The sequence below is a fragment of the Symphalangus syndactylus genome, chromosome 9 (genome assembly GCF_028878055.3).
Source record: "Symphalangus syndactylus isolate Jambi chromosome 9, NHGRI_mSymSyn1-v2.1_pri, whole genome shotgun sequence".
Lineage (NCBI taxonomy): Eukaryota > Metazoa > Chordata > Mammalia > Primates > Hylobatidae > Symphalangus > Symphalangus syndactylus.
In genome coordinates, this window is record NC_072431.2 from 39,750,286 (window position 1) to 39,766,275 (window position 15,990).

At 35.3% G+C, this 15,990-nt stretch overlaps 1 protein-coding gene across 9 annotated transcripts in view; it reads right to left on the bottom strand.

The window, feature by feature from the left end:
* The window catches only part of SLC4A10 (solute carrier family 4 member 10), a 448,737-nt gene extending 433,687 nt beyond the window's left edge, over window positions 1-15,050 (bottom strand). For 6 of the 9 annotated variants that reach the window (XM_063609461.1, XM_063609460.1, XM_063609464.1 and 3 more), the window contains exon 1: window positions 14,738-14,886. Coding sequence is in view for 2 of the 9 variants with exons in the window: in XM_055291961.2 (XP_055147936.1) it covers window positions 14,738-14,785 (48 nt within the window). In the remaining 7 variants the exon portion in view is untranslated. Of the gene's footprint in view, window positions 1-14,737 lie in introns of all 9 variants that reach the window. The other 3 variants (XM_063609457.1, XM_055291961.2, XM_063609465.1) reach the window with 3 other exon arrangements.
* Between the last annotated feature and the right edge of the window lie 940 nt (window positions 15,051-15,990).

Consider the following 15,990-nt stretch of genomic DNA (forward strand, 5'->3'; position numbering starts at 1 on the left):
TCTGGAATAGTTTGAGAAGAATGGTATTTGTCCTTTATGTGTTTGGAAGGATTCAGCCATAAAGCCGTTAGGACCTGGGCTTTTCTTTGATGGGAGACTTTTTATTACTGATTCAATCTCATTACTTGTTATTGGTCTGTTCTGGTTGTCTACTTCTTCATGATTCAGTCTTGGCAGGTTGTATGTTTCTAGGAACTCATCCATTTCTTCTAGGTTTTCCAATTTTTTGTTGTATAGTTGTTCATAATGATACTTTGTGTTTCTTTGACCATGAGTTGAAATGTCTCCTTTTTTGTCTCTGGTTTTATTTATTTGTCTTTCTTTTTTTCTTAATTGGTCTAGCTCAAAATTTGTCTTTTTTTATCTTAAAAAAAAAGAAATACCTATAAATAAATTTAACCGAAGAGATGAAAGATCTCTAAAATAAAAACTATAAAACATTTAGGAAAGAAATTGAAGAAGACACAAATGAAAAGATATCCCATGATGACTTGGAAGAATTAATACTGTTAAAACACTCATACTACTCAAAGCAATCTACAGAATTAATGTAATCCCTATCAAAATACCAATGACAGTCTTCACAAAAATAGAAAAAAATCTTAAATTTTGTGTGGAAGCCTTGCCAAAAGACCCTAAATAGCCAAAGATATCTGAGCAAAAAGAAGAAAACTAAAGGTATCACATTACCTGACTTCAAAATATACTGCAAGACAATAGTAACCAAACTATCATGGTGCTGGTATAAAAACAGACTCATAAACCAATGAAACAGAATAGAAAACCCAGAAACAAATCCATGTATTTACAGCCAAATGATTTTTGACAAAGGCACCATGAGTGCATATTGGAAAAAGCCTTGTCAATAAATGATGCTGGGAAAACTATGTCCACATGCATAAGAATGAAACTAGACCCCTATGGATCACCATATACAAAAATCAACTCAAAATGGATTAAAGACTTCATTGTAAGACCTGAAACTAAAACTACTAGAAGAAAACACGTAGAGGAAATGCTTCATGATATTGGTCTGGGCAAGGATTTTCTGGATAAGACCTCAAAAGCACAGGCAACAAGAGCAAAAACAGACAAATGGGATTACATTAAGCTGAAAAGCTTCTGCTCAGTAAAGGAAACAATAAACAGAGCAAAAAGACAACTTAATTGGAGAAAATACTTGCAAACCTTGCATCTGACAAAAGGTAAATATCCAGAATTTATAAGAAACTCAAACAATTAAATAGCAAAAAATTAAATCAGAAACTCAAATAGCAAAAATTAAATCACCTAATTTAAAAATGGGCAAAAGATCTGATTAGACATTCAACAAAATAAGACATTCAAGTGACTAACTAGCATATGAAAAACTGCTCAGCATCACTAACAATCAGGGAAATGCAAATCAAAACCACAATAAGATATCACTCCAGTTAGAGTGGCTATTGTCAAAAAGAGAAAACAAACAAACAAATGCTGGCAAGAATGTGGAGATGTTCTCACCATTGGTGAGAATGTAAATTTGTACAGCCATTATGGACAATATCCTCAAAAAAGTAAAAATAGAACTGTCATATGACCCAACAATCCCACTACTGGCCATATATCTAAAGGAAATGAAATTCATATGTTGAAGAGATATTTGTACTCCCATGTTTACTGCAACACTATTCAAAACATCCAAGACATGGAGTCAAATTAAGTGTCCATCAATGAATGAGTGGATTTAAAAATGTAAGCCAGATAGGCCGGACACAGTGGCTCACACCTGTAATCACAGCACTTTGGGAAGCCAAGGTGGGCAGATCACCTGAGATCAGGAGTTTGAGACCAGCCTGGTAAACATGGTAAAAACCTGTCTCTACTAAAAATACAAAAAAAAATTACCAGGAGTGGTGGCAGGCGGCTGTAGTCCCAGCTACTCGGGAGGCTGAGGCGGGAGAATTGCTTGAACCCGGGAGGTAGAGGTTGCAGTGAGCCAAGAATCGTGCTACTGCACTCCAGCCTGGGCAACAGAGTGAGACTCTGTCTGTCTGTCTCTCTTTCTCTCTCTATATATATATAGTGTGTATATATATGTATGCATATATATATACGTGCATGTATATATGTATACACATATATGTATGTATGTATATATGTATATATACACATATATACATAAAATATGTGTATACATATATACATAAAATATGTGTATACATATATACATAAAATACATATGTATATTTGTATACATAAATATATACATAAAATATATACATAAAATATTATGTATATACATAAATATATACATAAAATAATAAAAATAAAAATGTAGGCCAGGTATAGTGATGCACACCTGTAATCCCAGTGCTTTTGGGAGGCAGAGGCAGGAGGATTGCCTGAGGTCAGTAGTTCAAGACCAGCCTGAGCAACATAGTGAGACCCTGTCTCTACAAAAAAAAAATAAAAATAAAAATAAAAATAGAAAAATAAAAAAATTAATTAGACAGGCATGGTAGTGCACACTTGTAGTCCTACCTACTCAAGATGCTGAGGTGAGAGGACCACTTGAACCCAGGTCCTTGAGGCTGCAGTGAACCATGATTGCACCACTAAACTCCAGCCTGGGTGACAGAGCAAGACATTGTCTCTTAAAAAAATAAAAAGGCCAGGCATGGTGGCTGTAATTCCAGCACTTTGGGAGGCCAAGGCAAGTGGAACACCTAAGGTCAGGAGTTCGAGACCAGCCTGGCCAACATGGTGAAACTCCATCTCCGCTCAAAATACAAAAAAAAATTAGCCAGGTATGGTGGCGGGCACCTGTAATCCCAGCTACTCAGCAAGATAAGGCAGGAGAATTGCTTAAACCCAGGAGGTGGAGGTTGCAGTGAGCTGAGACCGTGCCACTGCACTCCAGCCTGGGCAACAAGAATGAAACTACAACTCAAAAAAGGTAAATAAATAACAAATAATACAAATAAAAATAAAAATGTAATATACACACACAATAGAGTACTATTCAGCCACAAAAAAGAATGAAATCCTGTCATTTACAACATAGATAAACCTACAGAACATTATGTTAAGTGAAATAAGTCCAGCACAGAAAGACAAATACTGCATGATCTCACTTATACAAGGGGTCTTCAAAAAGTTCACAGAAAATGTGTATGATAAAGAAATTTGCATGAATTTCAAAAAAAATTGCACCAAAATAAACTCATACTAACTTGTTATGTCTGACGAGTATCTAGAGGTACCTACAAAAATAAGACATGAGTTTGAAAAGAGCCCATATCAGAGCAACACTAATTCTGCTAAAATTGAACCAAGAACAAACATCAAATTTATGGTGAAGCCTCAGTGGAAGAATGGTGAAATCACTGATGCTTTATGGAGACAATGCCCAAAATAAATCAGCAGTTCACAAATGGATAACTCATTTTAAGAAGGGAAGAAACAATGTTGAAGCCCACAGTGGCAGACCATTCATATCAATTTTCAAGCAAGAAAATAATCTTGTTTGTGCCCTAATTGGAGAGGATCAATGATTAACAGCACAAGCAATAGCTAACACCATAGCTATAACCAATACTCCAGCTTACACAATTCTGACTGAAAAATTAAAGTTTAGCAAACTTTCAACTAAAACAGTGCCAAAATCACTGCACCCAAATTATCTGCAGACAAGTGCAGAACTTTCAATTAAAATTTTAAACAAGTGGAATCAAGATCCTGAAACATTTCTTTGATGAATGGCAAAAGAGATGAAACATGGCTTTACCAGAATGATCCTGAAGACAAAGCACAATCAAAGCAATGACTACCAAGAGGAGGATATGGTCTAGTCAAAGCAAAAGCAGACCCATTAATAACAAAGGTCATGGCATCGGTTTTTTGAGACGCTAAAGCCATTTTGCTTGTAGACTTTTTGGAGGGCCAAGGAATGACAACATCTGCTTAGTATGAGAGTGTTTTGAGCAAGTTAGCCAAAGCTTTAGCAGAAAAATGCCCAGAAAATCTTCACCAGAGAGTCTTTCTCTAACGCAACAATGTTCCTACATATTCCTCTCATCAAACAAGGGCAATTTTGAGGGAGTTTCAATCAGAAATTATTAGGCATCCACCTTAAAGTCCTGATTTGGCTCATTCTAATTTCTTTTTTGTGTTAATCTTTAACAAAATACATAAAGGGTACCCATTTTTCTTCAGTTATTAATGTAAAAGAAAGACTGCATTGACATGGTTAAATTCCCAAGACCCTTGCTTCTTTAGGGATTAAATGGCTGGTATCATCATTTACAAAAGTGTCTTGAACTTCATAGAGCTTATATTAAGAAATAAAGTTTATATTTTATTTTTATCTTTTAATTACATTTTTCCACAAACCTTTTGAAGTCCCCTTACATGTGGAATCTTAAAAAGTTGTTTCCGTAGAAGTAGAGAATAGAATAGTGGTTACTAGAAACTGGGGAAGGTAGGGAGAAGGGAATGATGGGTAAAGGTTGGTCAATAGGCACCAAGTTACAGTTAGATAGGAGGAATAAGTTCTGGTATTGTATTGTACAGTACAGTGACTATAGTTAACACTTATGTATTGTATATTTCAAAATAGCTAAAATCAAGGATTTTGAATGTTTTCATAATAAAGAGATAAGTGTTTGAGGTGATGGATATGTTATTTGATTATTATACAATGTATCCTTGTATCAAAACATCATACCATACATATTTACAGAATAAATATGTATAATTATTATGTGTCTATTCAAAACCGAATAAAAGTTTTAAAAAGTCATGACGCAGACACCTCCATAAGTGCTACAGGAAATATTTACCAATGAGTGCTAAAATTAATGTGCAAAAATTTGAGAGAAATAGGATATTCACATAGTCTCAAAGTATCTCCCCATATATATTATTACAAAGGGAAACTTTTTTGACTTTTCAATGGGAAAAAAACAGAAGATACCTCCATAATCAAAGTTAATGTCACCAGAAGTAAGATATGAATATCCTGATAGAAAGGAAAATGGAACATCAATTCTACAGTATTATTGACAAAAAATGCATAACCCCAATCTAACCATGAAAACCTCAAACACAAATTGAGTAGTAATCTCCAAAAAATTGACCTGTACACTTCAAGAGTGACAAGGTCACGAAAGAAAAAGACTCAGTAACTGTCACAAACTGGAGATTAAAGAAATGTGATATCTAAACACAATATGGTACTCTGAATTGTATCCTAGAACAGAAAATGGACATTAGTGAAAACACTGGTGATATTCGAATATGGTAGGTTAGTTAATATAATTGTATCAGTGTTAACTTTCTAGTTTTTAGAAAGTTTTTAGAAAGTTAAGGTAAGGTGGATGAAAAGGATATGGGAATTTTGTACTATTTTTGCAAGTATTCTGTGAGTAAAAATAGTCTCAAAATAAAAAGCTAAAACATGACAAAATTAGTTTATATTTACTTTTGATGCCTTGCAAATGATCCTAAAAATCAAGTATTAATTTTATAATTAGAAAAAGGATTGTATTGTAATTATCAATTTATATTATTGACATACTTCTATATTATGTCAAATGGATAAATCGAGTTATTGAGTAAGCATTATTGAATCAAGGATTGAATTAATTGTGCATATCAGGTAATGATTTTCATTCAAAAGGAAAACTACTAAGCCAAGAATAAGAATAATAGCTACTATTACTGAGTCATTAGTCTAAATGATATAATGTGTATTTTTTTATTGCTTCTCACAAACCTGGGAGATAGATATATTATTACCATTCCTATTTTATAGGTAAGAAAAGTAAGACTTTGAAAACCTAGATAACTTGCCAAAGTTGACACACCTCCTAACTGAAACTTTTAGAATTTTCCAACTCCAATGTCCAAACTCTTAACAATTACATGTCTGCTAGTGTTGCTGCTTAATCTATTACCCATGATATATTTAACAAGGAGTTCCATGCACTTGGTTCTGTGAGAGCAGCACAAAAATTATCTAAAATAAGCTGCTTTCAAGAATCTAGCCACTGATTGAGGCAACAAGTTATATGTATCTGCATTTAAGTAAAATAATTTACATACGGATGCTTTTCAACTTACAATGGAGTTGTGCCCTGGTAAACCCATTGTAAACTGAAAATATCATAAGTTGAAAGTGCATCTTCCATATATGGCATTTTCCATTTACAATGGGTTTATCCAGAGGTAACACCATGGAAAGTTGAGGAGTATACTGAATGTCCATAGATTTTGCACCCTGGTAAAGTTGAAAAATCATAAGCAAGCCATCATAAATTGAAATCATCAGGATATATATACATGTATATACACAATATTGCAAAGTAATAGGTAATATGCTAAATAAATAAATAAGCACTTGCTTTTCTAGCCCATTATGATTTATTGTTAAAAAGGCTGTTTTATGGCAAAACTTAGTCTCCCAGCATTCTCACGGTTAAAATAATTTAAAAATGTATGATGATTTTTCTATTTTGTTGATATTTAAGGCAAAAATTCTCAAGTTTTAATGTACATAAGAATCACCTAGAGGTTTTTTTAATGCTGGTTTCCTTAGTACTACCCTTTAATATTCTCAGACTATAGGCTTAAATAAGGCCTAGAACTTGAATTTTTAACTAGCCCTCCTGACAATTCTGATGCAGGTGGTCCTCGAGAGAAAGGTTTTCAATAATCCCATTGTTAAGGAAAAAAAATACCAAATGTGTATATTTACTATAAGTGTTCTGTTAATTTTATATGACATGTTTTTAACAGACATTTATATCATAAAGTTATACTACAAAGTACATGATTATGCACTAAAATAACAAATTATATTATACCTTAAGGGTGTGTCTTGCTGCTGTCTCTGTGTTGGGTTTGTTGTGTGTATGTGGTGGGTTTTTTTTTTTTTTTTCATTTTTAAACCACATTCATACATCTGAGAAAATCAGAAGCATTTGGAGAGGTTTATTCCCAGAAAACCTTAAATATCAACAGAAATTCACCACTTTGTGAAAAAAGCAGTATGGATCTAACCACAATGAAATGTGCTTCCTAAGCAGAGCTATGTTTTGATCCCATCTGGTAGTTGTTATATACCTACTTTTTATGTCACTTGCTTTCTGAAATTTGACTAGGTCATCATCTTTGATATCAAAGCCTCATTAGTCAAAAGGGGGAAAAAAGACACTAGAAAGAAATAGCCTTCTCTAAATAATTTTAGTTTTCCAGAATTAGCAAGAACAAGTGGAGTTACAAATAAATGTTGGAGGCACTCCAGCAACCTAGCACATTCAATATGAAATGGGAAAATTCTGCCTTAAAAACTTGCTTATTAGATCCTTAGAGCATAATTTTCATGATGAATGAGCAAGTCTTGCTGATGTTGGTACAGGGACTTTGTCATTAATTCAAAACTATACCAAGAGTCTTTGGCTATAATATAACCTCACTCTATCCAACTGAGTTTGTAGATTAATCTCCATTTTCATCTTCTGAGAGCACCTCTCGAGTTCTGAGCTACTTGGAATTCAACATGAATTTGGTATTTAAGCTCAATGTAGGAACCACTATATAAATGGCACTTCTGCAATTTTTGTGTTATTCTTGCTATATTGCATAGAAATTTACATTAAGACAAAACTACAAAATATTGCCATAAGAATTTAAATATCTAAATACGGTGTGACTCAAGTGAAATAGTTCTCTCTCTCTCTGGTACATAAAATGCACCATATATTCTCTTAACTCAGCTTTGAAGATATATTCCAAGACCTCTAGGTCTGCAAATAACCTGAAACCCTGACCAATCTCAGCATTATCTCGACAAACAGAATCAAATTTGTGGTAAAGAATTTCTTGTGGGGGGAGGAAATTATTTTTATTTTGTGAATATTTTATTTGCCCTCTTCTTAATTCATATAAATGTAACTGATATAAGCATTTTTTGGATTCTTGGCCTTCTCCTTGTTCATGATAATGCTAAACAGTAACTTACTTTTAAAATAATTTTTTGAAATAAAATTTACATAACATAAAATTCACCATTTTACAGTGTGCAATTCATTGGTTTTTAGTATATTCAGAGTGTTGTGTAACCATCACCGCCACGTAATTTCAAAACATTTCCATCACCGCAAAAAGAAACTGTACCTATTAGCAGTCACTCCTAACTCTCGCCTACATCCCAGGTCCTGGCAACCACTAATCTACTTTATGTCTCTAAGGATTTGCCTATTCTAGACATTTCATATAAATGGAATCATGAAATATGTGGGCAAAAAGACCTGACATTTTATAGCATCTTGTATCGGAGTACTTTCACATTTTATTGGAGGGGAAGATGTGAAAGCTCGTTTTATAATGGGATTCTTTTTTATTGTTTAATTAGCCTTAAGGGAGACAAGTTACTTATTAACTAGATAAAATATTTTCAAATCCTAGCTTAGCACTTCTTAGCTATGTGAACTTGGATAATTTATACAACTCTCTGGACCTCAGTTTCTCATCTGCAAAGCTGGAAAACATTAGCAACTTTTCAGGATTATCATGAGGATTACAGATGTTTGTACATACCATGAGCCTGAGACAATATCTATTATTACTTTACAAACATTGCCTAACTTCCATTTTGATTTGGAAGTCAGCTGTTGATGCTATGCTAGTAATAGAGACTCTATAATGGTGGAAAGAATGATAAATGAATAATCAAGAGATTTGGACTCTAGGCTGAGTTCTGCCATTAACTAGCATCATAAGTAGCATGCTCTTAAATATATCTCTTTATGTCTTTGATGTCCAGTTCCATCATCCGTAAATTAAGGAGCCAGTCTAAAATCTAGACTCCAGTTGATCTCTACAGTCTTCTGGTCAAAATATACATGAATCTATCTATTAAAAATAATGGTGTCAACAATGAATAACCTTCCAAAACAATCTATGTCAGAAAATAGGAGGAACACTCCCTAACTCAGTATGTGAGGCCATCACCCTAATACCAAAACCAAACAAAGATATTATAACAAAAGAAGACTACAAACCAATATCCCTCATAAGCATGAATGCAAAAACCCTCTACAAAATATTACCAAATCAAATCCAACAACGTATAAAAAACTGACAATGCCAAATGCTGGTAATTGTGTGGAGCAAGAGGAACTCTCATTCATTGCTCATGAGAATACTATGTAGTAAAGCCACTACTAAAGACAGCTTGGCAGTTTTTAAAATTACTAAATACTCTTATACAATCCAGTAATAACACTCCTTAGTATTTACCCAAAGAAATTGAAAACATGTCCACACAAAGATCTGCACATGGATGTTTATACCAGACTTATTCATAAATGCCAAACTTGAAGGCAACCCAGATATCTTTCAGTGGGTATATGGATAAATAAACTGTAGTACATCAAGACAATGAAATATAATTCAGTGATAAAAAGAAATGAGATATCAAGCCATGAAAATACATTTAAATGCCTATTACTAAATGAAAGAAGCCAATCTGAAAAGGCTTTGTACTGTGATTCCAACTATATAATACTCTAAAAAATGCAAAACTATGAAGAAAGTAAAAAAGTCAGTGGTTTCCAGGGGTTAGTGGAAAGGGGGGGATGAATAGGCAGAGCACAGAGGATCTTTAGGGCAGTGAAATGACATCTGTATAATACTATAATGGTGGATACATGTTATTATAAATTTGTTCAAAACTATAGGATGTCCAACACCAAGTCCTAATGCAAACTGTGGACTTTGGGTGATAATGTTTCATCAACTGTAACAAATGTACCACTCTGATGAGAGATCTTGTTAATGGGGGGGCTATGTATGTGTAAGGGGCAGGGGATATATGGGAAATCTCTGTATCTTCTGCTTAATATTGCTGTGAACCTATATCGCTCTAAAAAATAAGACCTACTAAAATATATATATATAATTCCATAAAAGATGCAACACACACAAATTATTCCCTTTTTCTAAAAAAAAAAAAAAGTAGTACATCCCAAAGAGTATCTGAGACAACTGTTTGTGGTGCGAGAATATATTAAAACTTCAATCTAATTTTATTTTACCTAAAAATAAAACATAAACTTAACTAATATTTACTATATAGGTTGACAATGGTGTCCTCACAGGAAGTCAAATGATCATTGTCATGTGTCCTATGTGATATGGGAAAGGAAGAGTTGAAGTCTCTCTCACAGAAGGGCTGAGAGTGGCATCCACATTTCTCCATTTATTTGCGGCACATCGTAATACACTGCAATCTATTCATGCCCAGTTTAGACTTCTGAAGCAACCATTATTCAAGGTTAGAAAGAAATGATACCTTGGAAGTATCACTGTATTCTGACCATGCTCTCTGACTCTATTTGAGTTCCAGACCTTGGCCCAGATATTTTCTAACTCTTCATCATAAACTAGCCCACTTCCTAATCTGATCTCAATATTTTTATCATAAACATAATATTAATAAATAAGTAAACTCAATACCTATAGCCTTCAGATTCTACCACTCATTCCCAACCTTAGCATTCTATACATATATTTTATTTCTATAGTCACTCACCATGCTAGAGTAACAATTCAGATCATGAAAGTAAAAATGGGGATTAATTTCTTATACTGCATTTTGCTTCCTACTGCCTACGAGGTGTAGTGAGTTCTTTAAGCTCAGATTATAATTTAAATTTCAATTCAAATTGAATAGAAAAAACAATATTACTTAGCCAATCCATTTGCTCTTTTTGTTACTTTGACATTTTGGTCCCATTTTCCTTTCCCTGATTTAATAATATTAAAGACTTTTTATAACTTTTTTCCACAAATAAAACAATTCAATAAACTGGGCCACTTGGAAATATGGAATTAGCATTTTCTAAAAGTACTAAATCCAATCATCTATCCTATATCATCAAATTACCTTTTAAAAGTGAACTTTACTGTAGTTTTATACCTTAGGGAAATGTTATGAGTAAGCTCAACTTAAGTCCTTTTTCAGACATCAGAATCTTAGAAGGGATTCAAAGTGGACTTGCTATAGATCATCCAAGATTAAATGTCATGAGATATAAATATTTGTTTTATATTCTCCTGGAAGCTTCTTCCATGGCCTGATAATTTTTAAATTGTTAGGTTACTTCTAAAAGCAAATTCAACATTGAATATCAAAGGAAAATGTGAAATCATAATGCAATCCTAAATATTGGGCTTCCTACTTTTAAAAGGCTAATTCCATTCTTACTAAAATGATATCACCATTATTACTGTTACATATATTCTCCATATATATCCATATCAAAAAGGTTATAACAATTATTAAATATTTGAAGAGAAAGCAGCAGTCTCTGAAAAAGTTAAATCGAGTCCTACTTCTAGTCTACTGGAGTGTGAGGTTTCACATATATAGGGTGTTTGCCTGCCTTATTTATTGCTGCATCTCCAGCACCAAGAATGTGTTTGGCCAACAGCAGGCACTTAAGAGAATACATCTTTCTGACACACTTTTTCTATAACTTCAGACATAACAGTCCGTTGCTACCAAAACCAGACTATACACTTAGCCAACAAGAATGAACGCCCTAACCCTTGGAGTGATTAGAGTCTACAAAATGCAATGATGGCTTGTCCAGCAAAAGGAAATTATCATTGAAGCTACCTAAGAAGGACTGGGAAAAAAAGAGAAACATATCTAGGCCTCCTCTGCCCATATCCTTCAAATGTACTTTATATATACTATACTAAATGGAGGTAAACTCTGGGAGGCTTAATGAGAATCTGTTCCTCCATTTCACTTGAGTTGGGATTAATACCTTCATTCATTTGACATACTTATCTATTCTTATTTTTCTTTCTCTTTCACTTCTCTACCTGTCTACCTCTGACTGCTTCTGTCCCATATCTAATCTTGGCTTTTAATGCCTGTCCAATTGGCTCTCCAAGCATACTGTAAAGTTTTCATAATTATAACTAAAAAATTCCACCTCCCACCTCCACTATGAAGAGTCTTTTCCAGTTCTCCATTTTCCACTTTTCCTTCTTGGTAGAAAGTACTGACAAGCCACTTTTCATAAAAGCCTGAAACCTATACATCCTGTCAGTATCTACATTCAGATGAATATAGCAATAATATACTCATTTTACAGCAACATTGACAATGACAATAGCAAGTTTTATTGAACACTTACTAAATGTCAGGAACTTCATATAAGTTATTTAACTTATTCCAAAACTCAAGAGATATGTAACAACATTCCCTTTTCATTTTTCAGTTGAAGAAACTATGACTTATAACTTTCCCAATATCATTTAACAAATAAATAGCAGTGTTGGGCCTTGACTGCGTTCTAAATATTATGCTATATTGCCTCTCACAAAATTATTTGCAAAGTCATCTGATTAATTTTCTAAAACACAGCCCAGAGCTCTCTTCCAAGCATAAAAACTTCAGTCCAGGAACTGATCATGTTAAGCCTGGTTAAGAATGTAATGTAAAAAATATTGAATTTTTAAAAAAATTTCTGAACTAGTTTTAGATGACCTAAATTCTAGTCCTGGTTTCATCACTGGGTGATCTTACACGTGTTATTCAGACTCCCTGTGCCTCAATTTCTCACCTTGAAAATTAAAATAATAAAATCTGCTTTACATAACATGTTTGTTTCGAAAACTAAACAAAAAAAGGTTTTCATAAAAGCAACTGGGGGAGTTGCTATACAAGTATAAAACTGGACCAGTAATTCAGCAACCTCTCTAGCCCCTCAGGCTTATTTTTCTTGTAATGCTCTACTAATATGATTCTCTCTTACCATTAAACTGTCACTATTTTGTACTGACCATTAACCCCATGGCACGCAAACTTTTGACTCTGGCCTTCAAAAATTTCCATCAGATGTATTGTAGACCTTCTTTTCTGGAAAGACTTGTATTTTCTCTGCTCTTTTAAGCTATAAATTGGTTGCCCATCTAGCCCAGTAATGTCATCCTCTTTTAAATTCCTCTAGTTAATCCTCATTTGGTCCTAAACCCTTTAACTGTTCCCCACAAGTGACAATCCATAAGCCACATCAAACTGGCTTTAGCCTGCTTTTCTAGGACAGGTTCCAACACCCCACCCCACCGCCACCGCCAGCCAAAAAAAAGGGTTGGGGGTTTCCCTAAACCTTCCCTAATCCCCATACCACGATTTCTGTGTATAGTTCCTGTCTCTCATCCAGGGAACAAGAGTTCCCTGGTATTCTTAACAGTATTTATTCTGAGTACTAACAGAATCCTAATTTATGTATTTGTTCAAGTTTGAGAAGATGGACAAATCTTTTACACTTATTTTTTTATAACTCCACTTTGACGCCACAAAGAAATATCTCTATTTTTAGGCAGCCAGGGTAATTGATAAACTTCTTTCTCCCATTCCTTTTGTGCCGGCCCCCTACCCCGACACTGCCCCTGTACTCTATTGAGACTCTATTCTTGGTGGTAACTCCTTGCATTCTTCCCATCACTCTGCTCCCTCCCTGCTCAAACCTGGCGTCCGCAGGAGAACTGGGCATGCTCAGTCGCCACAGTTGATTCCGGGGATGCAAACTGGAATCTTTTTGCAGCATGTGAGCCCGGCAGGAGAGGTAAGGCCCTGAAAATACAGTGGCCCAGAATTTGCCCACTCCTCCTACGGAAGCATTTTGTTGAAAACCTAGGAATGGACTCGGAAATGGACAGCTCACCGCCAGTCCCTTCCGCGCAAGGTGGGTCACCAACCTTAGTAACAGGGAGCTGAGAAACAGCCCCTCCGTCTGGTTTGGTGCAGGGAGGGGATTTCTGCTGTGGTAGCACTGATAGATGGCTGGAAGCTATGACTGTCATCTCTGTTGCATCAAGAAAATACTGGGGTTTTTTTTCTTTTTTCCTTAAACACAGCAACAGCAGCTGCTCCAGACTGAAAAAGATGTTGCCTGAAGATCTCCAAAGTCTGCGAGCCAGACAGAGAGATTGTGGAGAGGATAGGCAAATCAATCACTTACACAAAAATTAAGTGTAGGGAAACAGCTTAAGAACCCAGAGATAAACAGATGGGCTATTACCAAATGACAGTTCAGAAACCTTTCTAATATTCAAATCTGAATTGTGTGCCTGTCCCCCAAAAATGCATACCTTCTTTGTACAAAAACCATGACACATTTCCCTTTGAGAAAGAGACTGAACACACACACACACACACACACACACACACACACACGATCCTTCTGTTCTTTTCCCTGGTTTCTGTGGAGACTAAATCTCTAGAGCTGCAACAGCAGCAGATTCCCTCACCTCACTGCCTGGGGATGAGGCAGGGGGAGGAAATTCGACAGGGATTAAACATGATAAAAAGGGGCTTCTTTGCAAGGGCTTAAACCAGCACACAGCCTGAGAAACAGAGAGATAAGCAGTAACAGGCAGGCAGAGAGACACATAACTGCCCCTGCTGCTAAAACCTAGCCATTTCTTCAAACAGCAGCAAACATGAGACATTTCATCACCGTAGTGCATCCATATTGAGAAGGGGGGGAGAATCGTGTGCTTTGCTTTATGCATTTCAGTCTCTCAAGATGGGAGGAGACCCCTGTCCATATGTCGTAGGAGCTATCCACCACCCCAAAAGTACACTCGCTGCACCTAGCTAGCAGACCACTTGCCTAACAGGTTTTGCAGCAAACGCGGTTAATCTATGTGATAGCAGGTTGTCTCTTACCGTAGGCAGCAGCGGCTCCATTTGGGCTCCCTGGTCTTTAATCTCCATGTTTTGTAACGCCTCTGGAATAAGCACCTTGCTCTGCAGTGTCTTCAGTGTCTTACACTCAGCCCGGCACTCGCTCTGCTTAGTATTCGGATCAGGTAGCTCTGAAGCAGGAGGCAATTGCACACTCCAACTCACCAGAGTCACATGGCTCCTACTCACTCGGGCTGCTGGCCAGGTTTTGCACCGAATGCCTTGGATCCCTGGGCCGGTAAGAGAGATCCCCCAAGCCCTGTATCACTGCCCACACCTGGCTACTAGTATAAAATACAGCAAGCAATGCTACAAGTCTAATGGGCATTAAGAATCTCACCTAAGATGCTCACATTTCATATAGACTAGTCCAGGTTGGCCTCCAAACAAATCAGTCTGATTTTGACACTTTGAGATGACTCGCTTCATTTTCAGAACCCCATAGGAGACATAAGTCAAGCAAGATGATGTAAATAAGGTTTACTAGGTGTTCCGCTCTGAGTACCTGGGGGCTTTTAAAACAGATAAGATGACTTTAATATTAGCGTGTCTTAGTGAGGCTGAACTAACTATTCACCACCAACGACAACAAAATCAAGCATTTAAGTCACTGTTGACTCAATAAGGATTGGACAGATATTTTCAGTATTTTCAAAGTGAAAACCTTAGGTAAGTCACACATTATTAAAAATAAAGTATATATTTTTCTATGATTTCCCAACAAAAATGACAGAGAAAGAAAATATTTTGACAGTAGGAATGATCAAGATACTAAAGCACTTTGAAAAGACAATGAATCTGACAAGAATAGCCCAAGCATATATCCCTTTGCCTAAAAGTCTCAACAAAATAGGGGTAGGGGATTATTTAAATAATCCACAGAAGAAAAGACATGCTCTTTTGCAGGAAGAAGTAGTTGGTGAGGATCATCAAGTGACTACACGTATTTCCTAAAACTGATTATAGATCTAGAGTATTTTAAGTAATTAAGCCCATATATCTCTGAACTCCAGACTAAGTGTATGGAGGTTACAAATGAAGAGTAATAAAGAACTTTCAGGGATTAAAAGAGGGTGACTAAAAATTATTAACATAGTTTATCTTAAATGAGAATAATTTTACCAGATTCTAAAACCTTTAATAAGCAGGAATGAATATTAAATTATTTTAAGCAATACACCAAATTTTTCCATAATGCTCATTGCAGGTGGAATTATGGATAACATTTATCTGCT